Source organism: Choloepus didactylus, chromosome 3 (assembly GCF_015220235.1).
Source record: "Choloepus didactylus isolate mChoDid1 chromosome 3, mChoDid1.pri, whole genome shotgun sequence".
NCBI lineage: Eukaryota > Metazoa > Chordata > Mammalia > Pilosa > Megalonychidae > Choloepus > Choloepus didactylus.
The window spans coordinates 2909732-2929589 of record NC_051309.1 but is presented as its reverse complement, the minus strand read 5'-3'; the positions used below and the strand labels follow the sequence as shown (position 1 = coordinate 2929589).

The window sequence follows — 19858 nt, the reverse complement described above, 5'->3', positions numbered from 1 at the left end:
TTTTTAATTTCGGTGAAGTCCAATTTATCTATTTTTTTTCTTTTGTTGCCTGTGCTTTTAGTGTCATCAAGAACCACTGCCAAATTGAAGGTCATGAAGATTTTCCCTCATTTTCTTCTAAGAGCTTCACAGTTGAATTTAGGCCTTTGATCCATTTTGCGGTGATCTTTGCACATGAGGTGCAGTCGGGGTCCACCCCAGTCTTCTGCATGTGGATTCCCAGGGAGGGGACTCACCCTTGCTGAAAATCGACTGGCCGCACCTGTGAGGGCCTGTTCAGTTTAAACGCATCCATGACAGCTTCACCTGAGCACACAGCACTGCTTCTTAACCTTCAGCCGGTGCTGTTTTCTATCCGGAAAACAACTGGAGCTGGCAGCCACTCGGCTGGCTCCCGACACCCACAGACCAGGCTGTTCAATTTGTTTCGCGAGGAAGCTCTTCACCTTTTTTTGCAGTCTGTGTCTTCGGCCCTGGGAGTACCCCTCTTTCTCACGTTTAAATAGGAGACCCACAACAGACACAGCGGCTCTGACTGTGAAGACTAAGAAACTCCAGTTACTTCAATTCTGTTGTCCTTTGCATTTAAAATTTAAAACCATGAATACATAAACTGTGTTTTTTCTTTCCCCTCTTAAAAATATATTACTGAAAAAGTATTAACTCTTTGTTCCTTTATAGCAGCATTTAAAATTTTATCTTATTTTTTAATAGCATGAGTACACATGCCAAGTTCAATAAAAGAAAATGTTTGCTCAGCGTTTCCCTCCCAGCTGTTTTACTGGTGTGTAGAGGGGGTCGTAAACAGAAACCCTCCACAGTGGGGGTGCAGGGCAGGCCCTGGGGCTGCTGTCCTGGTGGAGCGTGACATCGTCAGGAACCTCAGGGTCCCCGGGTGCTGCTCTCACTCTCCTCGGGCCTCAGTTTCCCCGTCTGTCATGGAATGACAGGGCGGGGGCCCTGCCCTCCCACTGGGTGTGTGGTAAGTCAGCAGGCCACATTGTGCTGTGCTTGAGCCCTGGCTATCTCCAGACCTGGGGGGCTGTCCACCTCCCCTTCCGACTCTGTCCTCCGTCAGACCTGGGGGTGTGACGTCACCTCCTGAGGAAGGATCCAAAGACACCTGGGCGAGCTCTCGAAGGGCAAGTCAGGTTTCCAGGGTGACAGGGGAGGGCACTCCTGGCACAAGGGTGGCACGGAGGGACTAGGAAGCAGCTGGCAGTGGCGCCACGCAGGGAGGGGCAGGGCCACGGGGCTGGCTGTGGCGGCTGTGGGTCCAAGTTACATCTGTGCCCGCCTCACTGTGGAGGATGCACAGCCACCAGACGCCCTCCCCTACGTGGAGACAGGCTTGGCACAGTGGCTGGGGGCCAGACCTGCGCTCAGCCAGAGGGCAGCCCCACCCGGGGTCTCGGGCCCTCTTGCCGGAGGACACCACTCTCCACGTGGCCCACCTGAGCCCGTCTCTTCCTCTTCTGCACCATGACCCAGGGGGTGCGTGGCTCTCCCTCCCACCTGGAGAAGCACACGGGCTGACTCCCCCTGCTCCCCCCACCCAGGGCTCCTCTCAAGGTCACCTTGGCACCGTGGGGCATGTGGCCAGCCCCTGGGCCTCCCCCCTTGACCACCAGTGGCCCAGCGTGGCCATTGTCCCCTGCCCAGGGGCCTCCGCTCTGGTTTGCTCCTGCCTCTCAGCTGCTTGTCTCTGTCCCTGGACCTGGCATCCCTTCCACCCTGAATCCCAGATGCTGCTCCAGTGGCCTCCCTGACACCACCTCTCATGTGGGTATCTGGTGGGCTTCAGAGCCCACCTGTCTTGAACCAAGCCCCCTCGCAGCTGCATTCCTCTCTCGCCTCCCGCCCCAGCCTTCCTGTTGCTCAGTCCAAAACCTCAGTGGCACCTTGATGGATCTCTTACCCTCCCACCTGTGTCAAGTCTACTGGGATATCCTGTGGCTCTGCCGCTGAAATGTTTCTAAGAGCCATGCTCTGGCCCTGTTATTTTGGCTTCTACCCTCTACACATCCCAGCATGGAAACCAGCCCCTTGCCTGCTCCCCCTACACTCAAGGAAAAGCCATGTTCTCACTGCTCACGCAGAGGCTGGGGGCAGTGGGAGCCATGGAGTGCTCTAGGAGGGGAGTGGAAGGTTTGCTGCAGGCAGGAGGCAGTCCCAGCTGAGCCTTCCTGGCAAACTGCCTGGGAGATCTCAGAAGAAAAGGGACAATGTTGGAACTTCTCCTTTTAAACAACATTCAGTTTTGTATCTAGCTTACTATTTGTAATTTGATTATAAGGCAGACCCTGTCCCTGAAGAAACCTCCCCAAACATGGAAGGGCACCTGCCCATGAGACCGCAAGTGGTCTGGCCCTGCCAGCTCTCCTCCCCTCTGCTGGGGGCTAGTGTGGCCCCGAAGGCCCCAGAAGAGCCCGTGCCCTCCTCCTGCACCGAGGGTCTCTAGCCCGGTGCCGCCTTCTCGGCGAGGCCTTTCCTGGCCCCTCTGTCCTGCTTGTTCCCTCCCGTGCCACTGCACTTGCCTCAGCCTCTACCCGCCACCAGGAAGGGCGGGGAGGACCAGCCTGGGGGCAGCGCCGCAGGGTCACTCGCTCGCACCCGGCTCCGCACGGCCACCCCCAGCAGAGAGCAACCAGACGAGGCCTTCTGCATACTAATGTATTCCATCTTTCAAAAAGAAAGACATGATTTTAATATTACTTAACAATATGTTAAAAAAGTAGCCAGGCAGGCCTCCGTGTTAATACAGTTGTACACTCTATAACAGACTGGATGACGGTGAGTACTGGGTGCTTTTTTTGCTTTTTCACTTTCTCGTTTTGCGAGGGATCTTACACAAGCTGGCTACAAGTCAGGAGGGAAATCAAACACAGACAGCGTGGCGTGTACACTCTTCAACAGGAGATCGCGGAGAACGGGAGCGCCCGGTCCGCGTGGGGCGGGGGGCTCGGAGCAGGGCGGCCGGAGGGGGACGGGGCGGTGCGGAGGCGACGGGCCACGGGGCGGGGCACACCAGGACGCGGCCGTGGCCCGGGAGCCGAGTCAAGTGTCCGAGGCCACGGCGGCCGGGAGGGATGGGCGGGAAGCTCCTGTCCCCCAGCGGACAGCACAGAGCTACAGTCGACGGCGTCTCACTCACAGACTACGGCACACGAGCTAACACGCGGGTGCAGCGGCAGGTCCTTGGCCGGGGCCGCTCGGTGCAGCCCGCGCCAGCCGGGCAGCTGCGGGAGGGCTGGCAGGGCGCAGCCAGGCTGGCTCCATGTCCCCCTACAGCGGTCATCAGTCAGTGGGCAGCAAACGTGGCCTTTTTCAAGCTAAAATTGGACCAGTTGATAGATAGTCTCTGGCGGGTCTGCCTAGCAGAATCCAAGCAGAACCTGTGAAGATAAAAAGCCACACGTCATCAAAGGAAGGCTTTTCCCACCACACGCCTGTCCTGGCACCGGCTGCCAGGGGCCCACCCCTCAGCAGGGCCCCGGCCAGGCGCTTGGGGCTATGCCCCCCACGTTCTTCAGGAACCAAGCCCAAGTGCTGAAAAGGAAAGTCCCTTGTTCCAGGTCCCAGGAGGCCTGTGGCATGCTCTCAACTCCGGTGCGTGTCCTGTCCTTGCCGCGGCTGGGGTGCAGACGCCTGCTCAGAGGGGTGCATGGCAGTGGCTCCTTGGACAGGGCGAGAGGGGAGCTCGTGCCTGGATAGAGCACCAGGCAGCAGCTTGCCTTCCTCAGCAAGTTAAAAATGAAAATCATTCTCAGCTCAAAGGTGACAGTTTACATAACGGTGCTAAGTCGCTGAGACTTCAGCCTGTATAACTCATTCCAGAACTCACTCGCTTGTGTGAGGTGACGTGAGCTGAGTCAGCGAGGCATGGTTACATGCTCGGTGCCCCCACCTGCTGCTGGCACTCGGAGGCCCTGAGCCAAGTCCTGCCTCCAGCCTCAGGGCTCCTGGTCTGGGTGCCCCAAACCGGCTGCCGAGAAAGCCCACATCTTGCTCAGCCCTGCTCCCCGGGCAATGGCGGTGCCTTTTGTCTGAAATGAAGGAAAGATCATTTTCTTTCTCAAAGGTTTGCTCTGCATAGTTTCTGAAGTTCTCGCCAGTCCGGCTCCAATTTGGGGAGCAGAGACCTCAGGCCTCTGAGGACACTGGGGGTCAGCTGTCATGACAGGGCCCGGCAGGGCCTGCCACACTCTCCCCCACGCCCCAGCTCTCCAGGGCGGGTGCTGCAAACGCCCATTTTACAGAAGAGGGGCAGTTGTGTGCAACGCTGCCAAGGCCAATCCCGCCCACTGGCCCTGGTGCTCCACGGATGCCGTCCTTGCTTTTCTCCCGAGGCTTTTCCTGATGGGTCTGCATTTCCTCCCTTTGAAAGGCCTCCCATAGTCTGGACAAAGACCCACCCTGAACACCTCACAAGAACACACCGTGTCGGGTGCGTGACTCAACCTCCCACAGAGACCCAGGCACAGAGAGCCACCAGGCCTGGCACCCAAGGACGCACAGGCCCAGGTGACAGCCCTGGCATGCGGGCTCAACCCCACCCACCGGGCCGGGAGTCCCCAAAGAAGTGCGGTCAGCAGCCTGTGCTCACCTGGTCCTGACCAGGTTCCAGGAGGCCGGGCCCGGGGAGCGCAGCCCACCCTCCCAAGGTCCCGGCCTGCACCTGGCATGGGTGCCCTTCAGGACACCCCCTCTAAGCCAGGGAGTATTCCAGGGGTGGGGAGTGGGGTGTTCGCCGGGTGCCACCGGCCCACCCCACATGAAATTCAGGGGCAGGGTGGTGTCCAGACAGAGCCTGGACCGAGGCCACCGGGAGGGCAGCTGGAGACCTGCCCCCCAGAACACAGATCCGCTCCATGGCCAGGAAACCCCATCCTCCTGATTTCACTTTCTCATGCCTCCAGAAGCTATCCCCTTGCACCCCAAAGCCTCCCAGCTCGGCAACACCCCACCCCCAGCAGCCCAAAGACAAAGCAACAGCCCCAAACTGTCACCTTCTTGTGTAAAGCCGCTCCCTGAGGACCTCACTCCTGGCCCCCCGGGGTGAACAGTGGACCCCAGGCGCTGGAGAGGACCTTGCCGCACAGCCTGACCCCGTGGCCACATCCCTGCTCCCTGCTCCCCGGCACCCACCATCTTAACATTTTAAGCAGACAATTCTTTGACATTAAGCACACTGACAAGACTATGGAACATTCACCATCATCTGTTTCCAGACTGTTTTCATCATTCTAAACCAATGCTCACGCTCATTTAGCAACAAACCCCATTCCCCCACCCCCCACTCCTGGTAACTGGTACTCTGCCTTCTGTCCCTTATTATAACTATTTCATGTAAGAGAAATTATACAATATTTTTCCTTTTGTGTCTGGCTTGTTTCACTCATGATGTCTTCAGGGCTCCTCATGTTGCCACAGGGATCAGAACTTTGTTCCTTTTTGAGACCACTGTGAGTACACAGGGCGTTTGGCTTGTGGATCGGCTCCTGATGGGCACTGGGTCCTGTCCACCTTCTGGCTCCCGTGACTAAGGCTGTGCTGAGCCTTTATGTACAAGCATCTGCCCGAGCCCCCGCTTTAGTTCTTTGGGGTCTACCTCGGACGGGAACTGCCGGGTCACATGGTAATTCTATGTTTCACTTTCTGAGGAACCACCCGTTTTCCACAGCGGCTGCACCTTCTGACACTCCCACCAGCGATGTACAGAGTTCCTAATTCTCTGCATCCACGCCAACTCAGTTTTAGGGGGTGTCAAGTGCTATCTCACGGTGGTGGCCTTTCCATGGCTAATGATGTCATGTGCTTACTGACCCCCTGTGTATCTTCTCTGGAGAAGTCTTTTCCAGTCCTCTGACCATGTTTAAATTGGGGTGTTCGTCATTCCGCTGTTAAGTAAAGTTAAGGAGTTCTTTATATATACCAGATACTAAACCCTTTCCAGATATATATTTTAAACTATTTTCTCCCTTCTGTAGGTTGTCCTTTACTCTCTTGATAATGTCCTCTGACACTCAAAACTTTTAAACTTCGATAAATTTAATTGTTTTTATTTTTAAAAGATTTTAACATATTCTTATATTTAATATGGTTGATATTTTCTTCTAAAATAACATAATAGATGTATTTAACATTCATTGAAAAGTTAAAAGACAGGAAGTTAAGACATCTTCATTTCCTTTGGACATCCAACTTTCAAAAACCAGGAACAACTTTTTGGAGAACATAACTTACAAATTATACAAAATGAGATGTATACGTGAGACTGACATACAGTTATTCAGAAGCCACTGGCTTTAGCTGTTTCTACATTTACATAAGGTGATGAAAGCAGTCTCTACTATGTCAATAAAAAATCTATGCAATTGCCAGCTAGCCTTAGAGATACCATATATACACACAAGAAATTAAAGATGGGCAGCCAAGTAAAACCCACAAACTTGGTAACTTCTCATTCTACAGATATTTTAACCATGTCTAAAAAAGTTAAATAGATGGGATATCACTATGCTCTTAATGGACGGAACTATTAAAATAACACAATATCGTGGAATAGTGAAATTGAGTTGTTAAAACCAAAGCGGTGAGGTTTCTCTTGATGTCTCAGACTCTAAGACCCAAACAGTTTACCTCCACCAGCTAAATGTAACCCAGGAACTGACTTAAGTACCAATACTGACAAACTTCTTTTAATAACATTTAAAAATACACATGGGCTAATGTATTTCTTAGACGTTAACCTCATTTCTTTGAATATGGGCCTTGGTCTGACTTGCAGAACACTGGAAAAATAAAGAGATAAAAACAATAAATTAGTTAATTTGCTTGTTTCATTGTAAGTTTTTATACTAAGTAAGATGGCTGAAAACAATTTTGTGGTGGAAGAATCTGGTGGATGATTCTGATTTGGGGATTACCATGAAAAAGGAAAGAAAAATGCACTGTTTTGGGTCAACAAAAATCTGAAGGGTTGCAGTTTCACTGACAACGGAAAAATCTGAAATGCGATGTAAAATCGAAGGTAATGTCTTGGTGTGGAAGATATCAGATGTGTTTTCACAAGTTAGTTTCAAATAGCTAATTTTTCATTAAATCTGAAGAGTTTGTAAACACATACATGTAGTCACAGAAGAGGCAGTGACTAAGAAGCTTAGATTCAATTTCTTCTGGTTCAAGTTGAAGTCCAAATGTTTAATTAAAAGGCCCATTATTTGCCACAAATCCACAAAATTTTCACACCAGACACACTAAGATGAACTCTCCCAAGCATTCAGACTCTGGTCTTTATGACACAGAGGAACGTCAATAATGTGTGAGGCTTATTATTTCTGCCCCTTGGAAGACTGCAGACATGGCGCTAGTGGGCGAGCTCATCATGGGGAGGGTTGATAGCACCCTGATAAATGCAGACAATATGCTCCTTTCAACATCTGGTTTATCTGGTGTCTGAACAAAGTGCTGAGAAGTGAATGTTTCTCCATCAGGGCACGCAGGATGTGGAGGAAATCTGGAATCAAGGTGGGTGCCAAATGCACGTGTGAGGACAGCCTCTGTGGGCAGGTCTGTATCTCACTCACGTCCTTTGAAGCCTCCATCAATAGCCCATCGAAACGAGCTCATACAGCGACCCTGAGAGAGCTCTTTGATCCTTTCAAACAAGTATTCCTGATTGGGTGTCAGGTCTAGAGACTGCACAATTGTGTTCAGAGCTGGAATGAGAGGAGCTTTGACCAGAGCAAAAGCTAGTAAGACTAGCTTCTCCTATCTGTTTCATCTGTGTGCTGACAGATTCAATCTCTTGTACCAGTAGCACTAATACTGTCCCATTAATCCAATTTCTGAACTTAGCTGTCCATGACTCCATATGGTCGAGAAGTTCTCTATTCGTGGTCACTCTTGCCCAAACCTCTTCAGTAGCTTGCTTAGAACTGAGATCAGCTTCATTTGTTAGCACATGGGGCCTGAGACCTACAGGCAAGCTGATACTGAAACTTCTTTAACATTTGTGCATAATCTCCCATAGAATGACTGCAGTTCCAGACAGCAGGGCTTGGTGGAGAGGCGGAATCCAGGCTCCCCAGCTTAACTCTATGCTGTTTCTCTTCTTCATTTCTAAGAAGTGTGTCCAGAGCTCATGGTCTGTCACGTAGCCCTCTTTGTCAGTAGGTGAGTACAGACGGTGGGTGAAGAATGGCAGCGAGATCTCCATCCACTGCTCTCCACTGGTCCAACAGTGCTAGGGCATGGAGGAGAGGACTGTAGTTTGCCAACTTATTCTAAGTACTGATAGGTGAACTACTTACTCCAGGGTGGTAAGGACCCCCGCCACCTGACGACAGACCCTGCAGTTAAGTGCTCTACCCAGCCACACAGCTGGGGGTGTACGTGGGGCTGGTCCTCGGTGAGTGAGATGGACTGTAACTCAACACACTCCGATTTGAATTGAAGGAGAAGGTCAGGAGGGAGGGATTTGGGTTGCTGTCAGATCGTGTGGAGGAGCAGTCTGTTCAACAGCTGTTTTCAACCCTGAAAGTGTTTGCTGTCCAGGGCTAGCAACCTGTGCCTACCTGCTTGTGCCACAGTATTTGAAATGTCTCTAAAAATCAAATAAGGCATTCAGGCTGAAGAGAGATGCAAAGGCGAGCTCAATACAGCAGAGAAGCCAGTATGTCACACTATAATACGAACTAATCAACTCCCCAGGTATGTCACTATATATCATTCCAGCCATAGATACATTTAGGAACCCCCAGCCCAAGACCAGTTTCCCGGCTTCAGTTTTTCTCATCTTGATGGTTCGGTCAGTAAGGGAAGCACTAGGGTTTGACTCCCCTCGCGCCTGCACTGTGTCCTTCCTCTCTTCCAGCAGGATGCTTGGCTACATCCTCCCTTAACTGAGCCCTAGACAGATCAGCAAGCATGGAACTCCCATAGCATATGGGTCATAGCACAAAGATGACCCCAGAAAACGCACCACAACCTTCGGCCTTTATTTTTTGCTCGTGATTTTGGCAGAAAATGTAAGATCTGCTGCTTACCACAAGGTCCTGAGGTATGTTTCCTTATAAAGGCTTTATAGTATTAGCTCTTAAATTTAGGCCATCAATCCATTTTGAATTAATTTTTGTATATGGTAAGAGGTAGGCATATGCATTTGGATTTGCAGTTGTCCGAGCACCATTTGTTGAAGAGATCATTCTTTTCCCATTGAACGGACTTGGCTCCCTTGTCGAAAATCAACTGGCCACAGATGCGTGGGTCTGTTTCTGCACTCTCAATTCTATCCCTCTGGCTTATGTGTCTGTCTTTATATCAGTACTGCACTGTTTTAATTACTGTAGCTTTGTAGTATGTTTTGAAATGAGAAAGTGAGAGAGCTCTAACTTTGTTCTTTTTCAAAGAGTGTTTTGATTATTTGGAGCCCTTGTCAATTCCATGTGAATTTGAAGGTCGGTTTTTCTATTTCTCTAAAAAAAGGCTACCAGAATTTTTTTTTTTCCTTTAGAACAAGATAATGTCAATTTTAATCACTGGGAAGATAATTATTCAATAAATGATACTGAACCACTGTATCTATTTTAAAATAATTTTCCATCAACAAACATAAGAATACTATCCAGATGAAGTTAAAAGATACAAATTTATGAATATGAATGTTTATGATAGGGATCTTAAGTAAAAGGCAAAATCTAGAAGTCATAAGATAAATGGTAGACCCCTTTCTTAATGTAAAAATTAAACCTGCATAAGACAAAAAGACTATAAGCAAACTTTTTATAAAAACTGACAGGCATCCATTTGAAGACGGCAATTTAATCATATCCTATGATCCCCCCTTCTGCTCTACTATGTAGTAATTACTGAAAAGTAAAATGGAAAACATTCCACAATTATATACCAAAACGATAAGGGGAATTCGTCATTTGACCAAAAACTGAGAAATGCCTGAAAATGTAAAACAGGCTGCAGACGGCAGGTGCTTTATTGGTATTTACTAATTGCTGAGAATTTTCAAGAATGGTTCAGGGATGGTCAAAAATCAAAATGCACCGTTAAATTTACTTCCTTCTGAAAGGGCTTTCTTTGGATTCCGTGTGCTGAGTTTAGAATTCTGTTCTTCATTTATTTCCTGTACTTTCATCTTCCCTTGGAAAACGCTGAGTTGTTTCCAGTCTCTGGTGGTGCCTGTGCCCAGGAAATGTCTCCTCCCTCTACCCCAGTCCGGCTGTCTGACCAGTCCTCCTGGTTTGCAAGTGAAACACGGCCTGCTGGCCTGCTGCGACAGCACCACGGCCCCCTTCCAACTTCTCCCAACTGCAGATTTTTTATAGAGCTTCCGGGCTCTTTCTGCATCTCCTCATTTACCATGGATTGAATATCAAAGTGACTTTTGTGTTCAGACCAACCTTTGCTATGGTCAAACCAAACGCCTCCTAGCACTTTTCCTTCTAGAAAGAGTTCCATGAATTCTCCAATGGTGGCTGTAGCTCCAAATACTGTCAACAAATTTGAAAAATGAAAATACGACCACATAACAACCTTACTGTTCCTGTACATGGATAACCAATTTTGACTTTTTTTGTTCATCAGCCCTCTTGGGACCAAGAAGTGAGAGGTGGGAGTGAAGAGACGAGGAGATGGTCTTTTACCAAAACCCGTTTTTCTAAAGAGGCACACAAGAAATGGGGCTTCAGCAATTGTTTCCAGTTTTTCAGTTCTTTTCCAATGTTCTTCAAAGTAAATCAAGCTTAATACATAACTGCTGAGACCAGACAACTCCCAATTTGGGATCTGTGATTATGAAAACATTATCATCTCTGAAGTGAAAATCATCTAGATTTTCTAAAATGCTGACATCAGCTACATTACATTTAAACTTCAGTAAAAATGTTCCCATGTCGCCCATAATTCAGGCACCGTAGGAGCCGGCTGAGCATGCAGAGTCCATGTCTGACATAAATACAAGTGAGAAGAAAAACCGTGCTGCTGACAGAGAAGACGGCACAAGGTGAGCTTTGGCAGTGGGCATCGATACCGTGTGGCCGATGCCGGGGTGTGCCGGTTTGAGTGTATTGTGTCCCCCAAATGCCATTATCTTTGTAGTCTTGTGTGGGGCAGAGGTTTTGGTGCTGGTTAGATTTGCTTGGAGTGTGCCCCACCCAGCTGTGGGAGACAATTTTGATGAGATGTTCCCATGGAGGCGTGGCCCCACCCATTCGGGGTGGGCCTTGATCGGTGGAGCTACATAAATGAGCTGACTCGGGGGGAGGAAACGAGTGCAGCTGGGAGTGATGTTTTGAAGAGGAGCAAGCTTGCTAGAGAGGAACATCCTGGGAGAAAGCCGTTTTGAGGCCGGAGCTTTGGAGCAGACGCCAGCTGCCTTCCTAGCTAGCAGAGGTTTTCCGGACTCCATTGGCCATCCTCCGGTGAAGGTACCCGATTGCTGAGGTGTTACCTTGGACGCTTTGTGGCCTTAAGACTGTAACTGTGTAGTGAAATAAACCCCCGTTTTATAAAAGCCTATCCATCTCTGGTGTTTTGCATTCTGCAGCATTAGCAGACCAAGACACGGGGGCTGTCCTGATCTCAGCTCACTCTTCTTGGGCTACTGTGAAAGGACCAGGCTACTGGAAGTGTTACAGGGATTGCACTGGATTTGTGGATCAAATTAGAAAGTATGGACATCTTAACAATATTGAATCTTCAAAACCATGAACCCAGGATGTTGTGCCATTTATTTAGGTCTTCTTTAATTTCTTGCAGCAATGTTTTATAGTTTTCAGTGTGCATGCCTTTTACTCCTGGGTAAATTTTTTCCCTATGTATTTTACTCTTTTAGCTATTGCTGTAAATGGTGTTGTTTTCTTAATTTCCTTTTCATATAGCATTCATTACCACTGTGTAGAACCACAACTGACTTTTGTGTGGTGACCTTGTACCCTGCAACTCTCCTGAATTTGTTCATTAGCTCTAGCAGGTTTCTTGAGGATTCTTTGGCAGTTTCTGTATACAGGATCATGTCATCTACAAATAAGGATACTTTTACTTTTTCCTTTCCAATAGGGATGCCTTCTATTTCTTTTTCTTTACAGTTGCTCTGGCCAGAACTTCAGTACCAGGTTGAACAGCAGTGGCTGACAGTGGGCATCCTTGTCTTCTTCCTGATCTTTGGTGGAAAGCTTTTAGTCTTTCACCATTGAGTATGATGTTAGATGTTGGTCTTTCCTTTCTGTCCTTTACCATGTTGAGGAAATTTCCATACATTCCTAATTATCAGTGTTTTTATCAAGAAAGGTTGCTGGATTTTGTCAAATGCCTTTTCTGCACCAATTGTGATGATCATATGTTTTTTTCCCCCAATGTTCTATTATCCCCATGTAACTTTATTATAAAAATGGAGTCATACTGCATATATTTCTTGTTATAGCTTTTTTTTACTGAACATTGTGGGCTTCCTCCAAGAGGCAAGGGCTTGTTCATTTCTGTTGCTGCATGACAATGCCACATTTTACGTATCCATCTATGCCTGACGAACCTGGTCATCTGGCTTCAGTCTGGTGTTATGACAGACAAATGGACGACGCTGCCAACCGCGGCCCTGTCCTGGCAGTGGTGTGCGCAGGGTCTCCAGTGGATGCAAACTGACCCGAGGCAGCTCGCCCCCGGCTGCTCTTCCTCCGGGACCCCGGTCACCACCTCTAATTCACTGGCCAAACATGTTGTGTGAAACCCTGTTAGTGGTTTTTATGTTTGCTTGTTTGTCAACTGGTTTATCTTTCTTATTGATCTTTCTTATTGGGGAAGTGCTGGGGGTGGCTCCACCACAGCCTCCAGGGCAGGGCCAGCTCTCAGCTCTCCCACTCAGTCTCCTCTTGCGGCTCCCACTAACCTGCACTCGCGTTCCCTCTGCTCACGAGGACTCCAGCCCCACGGGATTGAGGCCCAGCTCCACGCAACCTGGCCACGTCCAAACAGAGCCTTCGCCCACAGGACCCAGGCTGAGGACCTGAACGCGTCCTTTGCGGGAGATGCAATTCGGTACACCGCAAATAATGTGATGTGTACTCCTCTGGCTTAGCCTTTAACATTCAGTTTCTAAGATTAAATTTAATTACATTAATTGCCATAAACTTGTCCACAGTATTCTTTTATTACATACTTTAATCTTTGCAATATTTGTAATTATCTCCTCCCTTTAACTTACATACTTAGAAAATTGAAGAAAACCTTTTATTATGGAAACTGTTGAACACACACAAAAGTAGAGACGATCCTATAACGAGACCCCCCCCCACACCATCACCTAACTTTTGACAATTATCAACCTTCTATTTCTTGTTTCAACTATTTATGGTATTTAAGTCTTCCCCACCCTTGACCATTCTCCCAAATGTTTGTTTTGTAATTATTTTCCAATAGCAAATTTTGACTTTGTTGATCTTCTCTATCTTTTTTCCCTATTTCACTGATTTATTATCTCCTTGTTCTTAATTTCTTTGAGTTTATTCTCATTCTTTTCCTAATTTCTCATTCATCTCTATATATTTAGCAATTTCTCTTGCTATTTCTTCTTTAACCCACTGATTGTTTAGGAGTGTGTTGTTTAACCTCCAGGTATTTGTGTATTTTCTAAGTCTCTGATGGTTATTGACTTCTAATTGTATTCCATTGTGGTCAGAGAATGTGCTTTGAATAATTTCAATCTTTTTAAATTTATTGAGGCTTGTTTTATGTCCCAGCATATGATCTATTCTGGAGAAAGTTCCATGAGCACTAGAAAAGTATGTGTATCCTGGTGATTTGGGATGTAATGTCCTGTAGATGTCTGTTAAATCTAATTCATTTATCAGATTGTTTAGGTTTTCAATTTCCTTATTGGTCTTCTGTCTGGTTGATCTATCTATAGGAGAGAGTGATGTGTTGAAGTCTCCCGCAATTATTGTGGAAACATCAATTGCTTCCTTTAGTTTTGCCAGTGTTTCTCTCATGTATTTTGTGGCACCTTGATTGGGTGCATAGACATTTACGATTGTTATTTCTTCTTGATGAATTGCCCCTTTTATTAGTATGTAGTGGCCTTCTTTGTCTCTCAAAACATCCCTGCATTTAAAGTCTATTTTATCTGAGATTAATATTGCTACACCTGCTTTCTTTTGGCTGTAGCTTGCATGAAATATTTTTTTGCATCCTTTCACTTTCAGTTTCTTTGTGTCCCTGTGTCTAAGATGAGTCTCTTGTATGCAACATATTGATGGTTCATTTTTTTGATCCATTCTGCGAATCTATATCTTTTAATTGGGGAGTTTAATCCATTTACATTCAACGTTATAACCGTGAAGGCATTTCTTGAATCAGCCATCTTATCCTTTGGTTTATGTTTGTCATATTTTTCCCCTCTCTCTATTAATATCCTTTATTGTACCCATACCGAATCTCTTTAGTACTGAACCTTTCTCCAAGTATCTCTGTCCTTTCTTTGTTTCTCTGTCTGTAGGGCTCCCTTTAGTATGTCCAGTAGGGCAGGTCTCTTGTTAGCAAATTCTCTCAGCATTTGTTTGTCTGTGAAAAATTTAAGCTCTCCCTCAAATTTGAAGGAGAGCTTTGCTGGATAAAGTATTCTTGGCTGGAAATTTTTCTCACTCAGAATTTTAAATATATCGTGCCACTGCCTTCTCGCCTCCATGGTGGCTGCTGAGTAGTCACTACTTAGTCTTATGCTGTTTCCTTTGTATGTGGTGAATTGCTTTTCTCTTGCTGCTTTCAGAACTTGCTCCTTCTCTTCTGTGTTTGACAGTGTGATCAGTATATGTCTCGGAATGGGTTTTTTTGGATTTATTCTATTTGGAGTTCGCTGAGCATTTATGATTTGTGTATTTATGTTGTTTAGAAGATTTGGGAAGTTTTCCCCAACAATTTCTTTGAATACTCTTCCTAGACCTTTACCCTTTTCTTCCCCTTCTGGGACACCAATGAGTCTTATATTTGGACGTTTCATATTATCTATCATATCCCTGAGGTCCATTTCGATTTTTTCAATTTTTTTCCCCATTCTTTCTTTTATGCTTTCATTTTCCATTCTGTCATCTTCCAGGTCACTGATTCATTGTTCAACTTCCTCTAGTCTTGTACTATGAGTGTCCAGAATCTTTTTAATTTGGTCAACAGTTTCTTTGATTTCCATAAGATCATCCATTTTTTTATTTAGTCTTGCAATGTCTTCTTTATGCTCTTCTAGGGTCTTCTTGATCTCCTTTGTATCCCGTACTATGGTCTCATTGTTCATATTTAGTTCTTTGAGTAGCTGCTCTAGGTGCTGTGTCTCTTCTGATCTTTTGATTTGGGTGCTTGGGCTTGGGTTATCCATATCGTCTGTTTTTTTCATATGCTTTATAATTTTCTGTTGTTTTTGGCCTCGTGGCATTTGCTGAACTTGATAGGGTTCTTTTAGGATTTGTAGACCAATTGAAGTCCTTATCTCTAATTTATCAGATCTACAGCTTCGTGGAGTACACTTTCTCTAACTAACCAGCAGGTGGCGTCCACGAGCCACCTGTTCTCCACAAGCCAGTTCTCCCCTGCTTAGCCTTTTTGGTGAGTGGGGGAGTGAGTCTTGTGGGGTCCAATTGGTGTACCAAGCTTGCGTGTGTAGTTGGTGTTGCCTGCCCTGTATATGGGGCGTGTTTCTGGGCAGTCAGGGAGGGGGGGTGGCCCTAACAATCCAATCTCCCTGGTGATCCTAGAGTTTTAAAGCTGCTGCAATAGTCTAATCCTTCAGTTCAGTCCTGCCACAGTTTGTCTCTGCCACTGACCCACAAGTCCTTGGTATTGGCGTATGGCTCCTGAGACTTGCAAGTGGGCCCCTCTTCCAGGCTGTGCACCCCGGGTCCTCTGTTGAGGGATGACTGTGCTATGTCACAGGTGAGTGCCGTCCCCCCAGGGCGGTTCTGGGCTGCTGGGCTGTGTAGGGAGGCTTCCAGTCTGCTGAAATGATGGCTGAATGGGGCTTTGTTAATTCACACTGCTCCACCTTCCCAACTCTGGGACAATCAGCTGAGGTTGCAGGGAAGGCTAATGTCCACGCCCAGTTTTGTGGTGTGTGCCTGTTATTTGAAGCACTTCCGTCACACTGGGTTGTCTGGGGCAGCTCTGGGCTATGGGGCTGGCGATGGGCAGGAGTGTTTCCTGTCCACCAGGATGGTGGCTGTGAGCGGACACCCCCCTTTTCTTGGGAAGTTGTGGTGTTTAGTGAATTTTCTCAGCCACTGGATTATTGCGTTTTGTCTCAGAGCTCTCTTAGTTCTGCTCTTGACTTGACCTGCCCAAATTGCAATTCTTTGAAGCTTTCTATATTGGGCTTCTTAGAGTAATTGTTTTAGAAAAAGAAAAAAGGATTAAAAAAAAAAAGGGCCCTCCTCAGAGATCTAATGGGTTATTGAAATGCTAAGAGACAAAGCAACCAGGGCCATTAAGGAAAGGTCCACAGGGCAGAGAGATCAACTTTTCTTCGGGATTTGCATATGCGCCTCAGGGCCTGAGCTCTGCCCTTCCCCTTTCTATGTTCACCAGAACTCCAAAAATCCTCCGCTTTTATTTTGGAGTTTTTTGTGTTGTTTTTTTCTATGCCTGTCTCCTCTCTGCTGGGCTGGCTGCTCTCAGATTCTCTGGTGTCTGGTCTCAGTCTATCTATGGTTGGAGTTTGGATCAGTAGAATGAGTTTCCGATAAGGGCTGCCACTGCAGTTCTCCCTTCTCCTTCCCGGAGCTGACAGCCCCTCCTCCCATGGGACTGAGCCTGGCAGGGAGGGGCGCGGGTCCCCTGGCCTCAAAACTTACAGATTTCGCTGATCTCAGCAGTTCCACGTTTTCATGAGTGTTGTATGAAGTATGCCCAAAGTCAGATTGCTCTGTGGTGTCCTGTCCATGCAGTTCCTGGCTTTCTACCTACTTTCCTGGAGGAGTAACTAAAACATACAGCTCACCAGTCCGCCATCTTGCCCTGCCTCCCCTAATTTCTCAGTTGAGATTTGTATCTCATTAATTTCCAGCTTTATTGTTAAAAATAATTTTGGCATTTAACACTTTCTATAAAGGGCTCTGAAAGCAAACCTTTTCTGCATCCCACAAGTTTTTATATTCAATGTTTTCATTATCTTTTAAAATCTCCACTCTGGGTTTTTACTTGAACAATGATTTATTTAAAACAACACTTTTAGATTTCCAAATATTTAGGGATTTAAAAATTTATTGAAAACTTCCAACTTAAATGTACTGTGGTCAGGGAACACAAACTACGCGATGGTCATTCTCTGAAGGTTCTGAGACTTGTGTGTACACACTCAGCTTCCATGACTGCTCCATGTGTGCTCAAGAACGCTGAGCTCTACTCCCCGGGTGCTACGCTCCTTCTGCAGTCACCAGCCTTGACCTCACGAGCCCCGGTGTTCTCGTCCTCCACATCTCCGAGGACTCCTGGACTGCTCGAGGGATTAGTAATACAGAGAGAAGGGCTGACATCTCCTGCCAGGGTGGCAGATTTGTCTGATTCTCTGTGTGGTTCCAATAATTTTTGCTTCTTGCATTTTGAGACTCTTTCATTAAGTACATATGCTTAACATTTCTATTTCTTTCTGATGAATTGAATCTTTTGTCCTTATATAGTAACTTTCTTTCTCCCAAATGATGCCTATCTCAAGATACTTTGTCCAACCTGAAAATAGCTAAAATAGCTTCCTTCTGCCTCACTTATGTTTTCCTATCCCTCATTTCCTTCCTTCCATTTCATTATACTTTAGGTCTGTTTTTGCAAACAGTAAATAGATTTCATTTTTTTAATATAATTTGACAATCTATTACCATTTATTTTAGTCTATGTCCTATTTATTGTAGCTACTGACACAACCAGACTTGTGTCTACCATCTTGCTTTTTTTGATGTCTATCTCACTTTTTCTAAATTTATTCTCTTTTTTAGTTTTGATTGCCTTTTTTGTTTTTAACCCATTCCATTTTTTTCCTTTCTAGTGGTTAGCAACTTATACACCCTACTTCTCCTCTTTTGATGGCTGTTCTTGAAATTTTACCATGGCCATTTAACTTAAATATCTTAACCACCCAACCTGAATGATAAAAGGACTTGAGAATACCCAGTTCTAACTTTACTATACTACTGCTGCCCAATATTGTAGTTCTTTTATTTTTAACCCCGCCAATTAGGCATTATTACTGTAATGTTTTATAGTGTCTTTATTGTCACGGTTAAGTTCATATTGTCAACTTGGCTGGGTTATGCTGTCCAGCTGTTTGTTTAAGCAAGCACTGACCTGACTGATACTGTGAGGATATTTCATGGATTTAAACCATCAGTCAGTTTGATTGTATCTATGGCTGATTTCGTCTACAACCGACAAAGGAGACTGCCTTCAGCAATGAGAAGCCTCATCCAACCAGATGAAGGCCTTAAAGGGAGAACTGATGATTTCAGCAGTCAAAACGACGAATTTCAGAAGGATGAATTTCCATGTCACTTCAGCCAGCCAGTCAGCTTCTACTGGAGAATTCACCGAAACCTTTTATTGGACTTCCCAGCTTGCAGCCTGCCCTATAGAAATCAGACTTGACAATCCCACTGTTTCTTGAGCCAATTCCAATAATAAATCTCATAATCTTCGCTAATATATATGTATATGTAGCTCCTGTTGGGTCTGAAGAACCCTAATACATCTATGTTTGTATTTACCTAGATTCATCAGTCTTATTTGTTTTTTATTCTTCCTTGAATATCATTAGACTGTCCTTCAGAGGTCATTTTCCTTTTTATTTGAAGTATAATCTCAGAAATTTCCATTTATACAAGTCTCTTGGTATCAAGCTCCTACAGTTTTTCTTTATCACTGGAAAATATTTTTATTTCGGCCTTGTTCTTGAAGAGCAGTTTTGGTGGGTACACAAATCTGAACTGACAAATTTCTCTCAATAAATACCATCTCTACTACCTTCTGGTCCCTGCTGCTAAAAGGTCTGCTTCCTTCTAACAGCCTCTCCTTTGTAGGTTATCTTTCATTTTCTTTTTTGGTGTTCTTTGGTCTTCTATGCTGTGCTAGGAGCAGACTGGATTTTGTGTTTCTCTTACTTGTCATGTGCTGTACTTTTTGGATTTGTAGACTCACATTTCTCATCAGTTCTGCAAAATCCTCAGGTACTATCTCCTTAAATATTGTCTTTTTTCTGTAGTCTCCATTTTCTCTCAGGATCTTCAATTACATGCATGTATGTTAGACCTACTCATCTCTCCTCATCTCTTAAACCCTCTTTCATATTTTCTATCTTCTTTTTCTCTCCATGCATTCTGGATACAGTTTCCAGATATATCTTCCAACTCACTAATTCTCTTTTCAATACTGTCTATGTCTGTCATCTATTGAGGTCTTGATACATTTTTCCTTTCTAGATTTTTCCTTGTTTTCCCAAGTCTTGGAAGTTTGATAATCTTTGTCTAAGAGGACATGCCTGATTTTCTTGTGTGGGAGTCCTACAGGCCTACTGTGCTGGTTTGAACGTATTATGTCCCCTAAAACACCATTATCTTTGATGCAGTCTTGTGTGGGCAGGAAACATACTAGTGTAGATTGGGTTGGAGACTTTTGATTGGATGTTTCTGTGGAGATGTGATCACTCAACTGTGGGCGAGATCTTTCACTGGGTAATTTCCATGGATGTTGGCCCCACCCATTCAGCATGGGCCTTGATGAGTTTACTGGAGCACTACATAAGCTCAGACATAAGGAGCGAGCTTGCTACAGCCAAGAGGGACACTTTGAGTAATGTACAGGAGCTGAGAGAGAAGCTGCA

General features: G+C 45.9%; 1 protein-coding gene and 1 pseudogene across 1 annotated transcript in view; both read right to left on the bottom strand.

Moving 5' to 3' along the window:
* Nucleotides 1–2659: 2659 nt before the first annotated feature.
* Nucleotides 2660–19858, bottom strand: part of FAM193A (family with sequence similarity 193 member A) — a 234860-nt gene continuing 217661 nt past the window's right edge. Inside the window, 1 exon segment of the mRNA XM_037829279.1 lies at nt 2660–3395. Within this exon segment, the coding sequence (XP_037685207.1) occupies nt 3302–3395 (94 nt within the window). The 3' untranslated portion in view covers nt 2660–3301.
* Nucleotides 5274–10909, bottom strand: LOC119529027 (annotated as a pseudogene).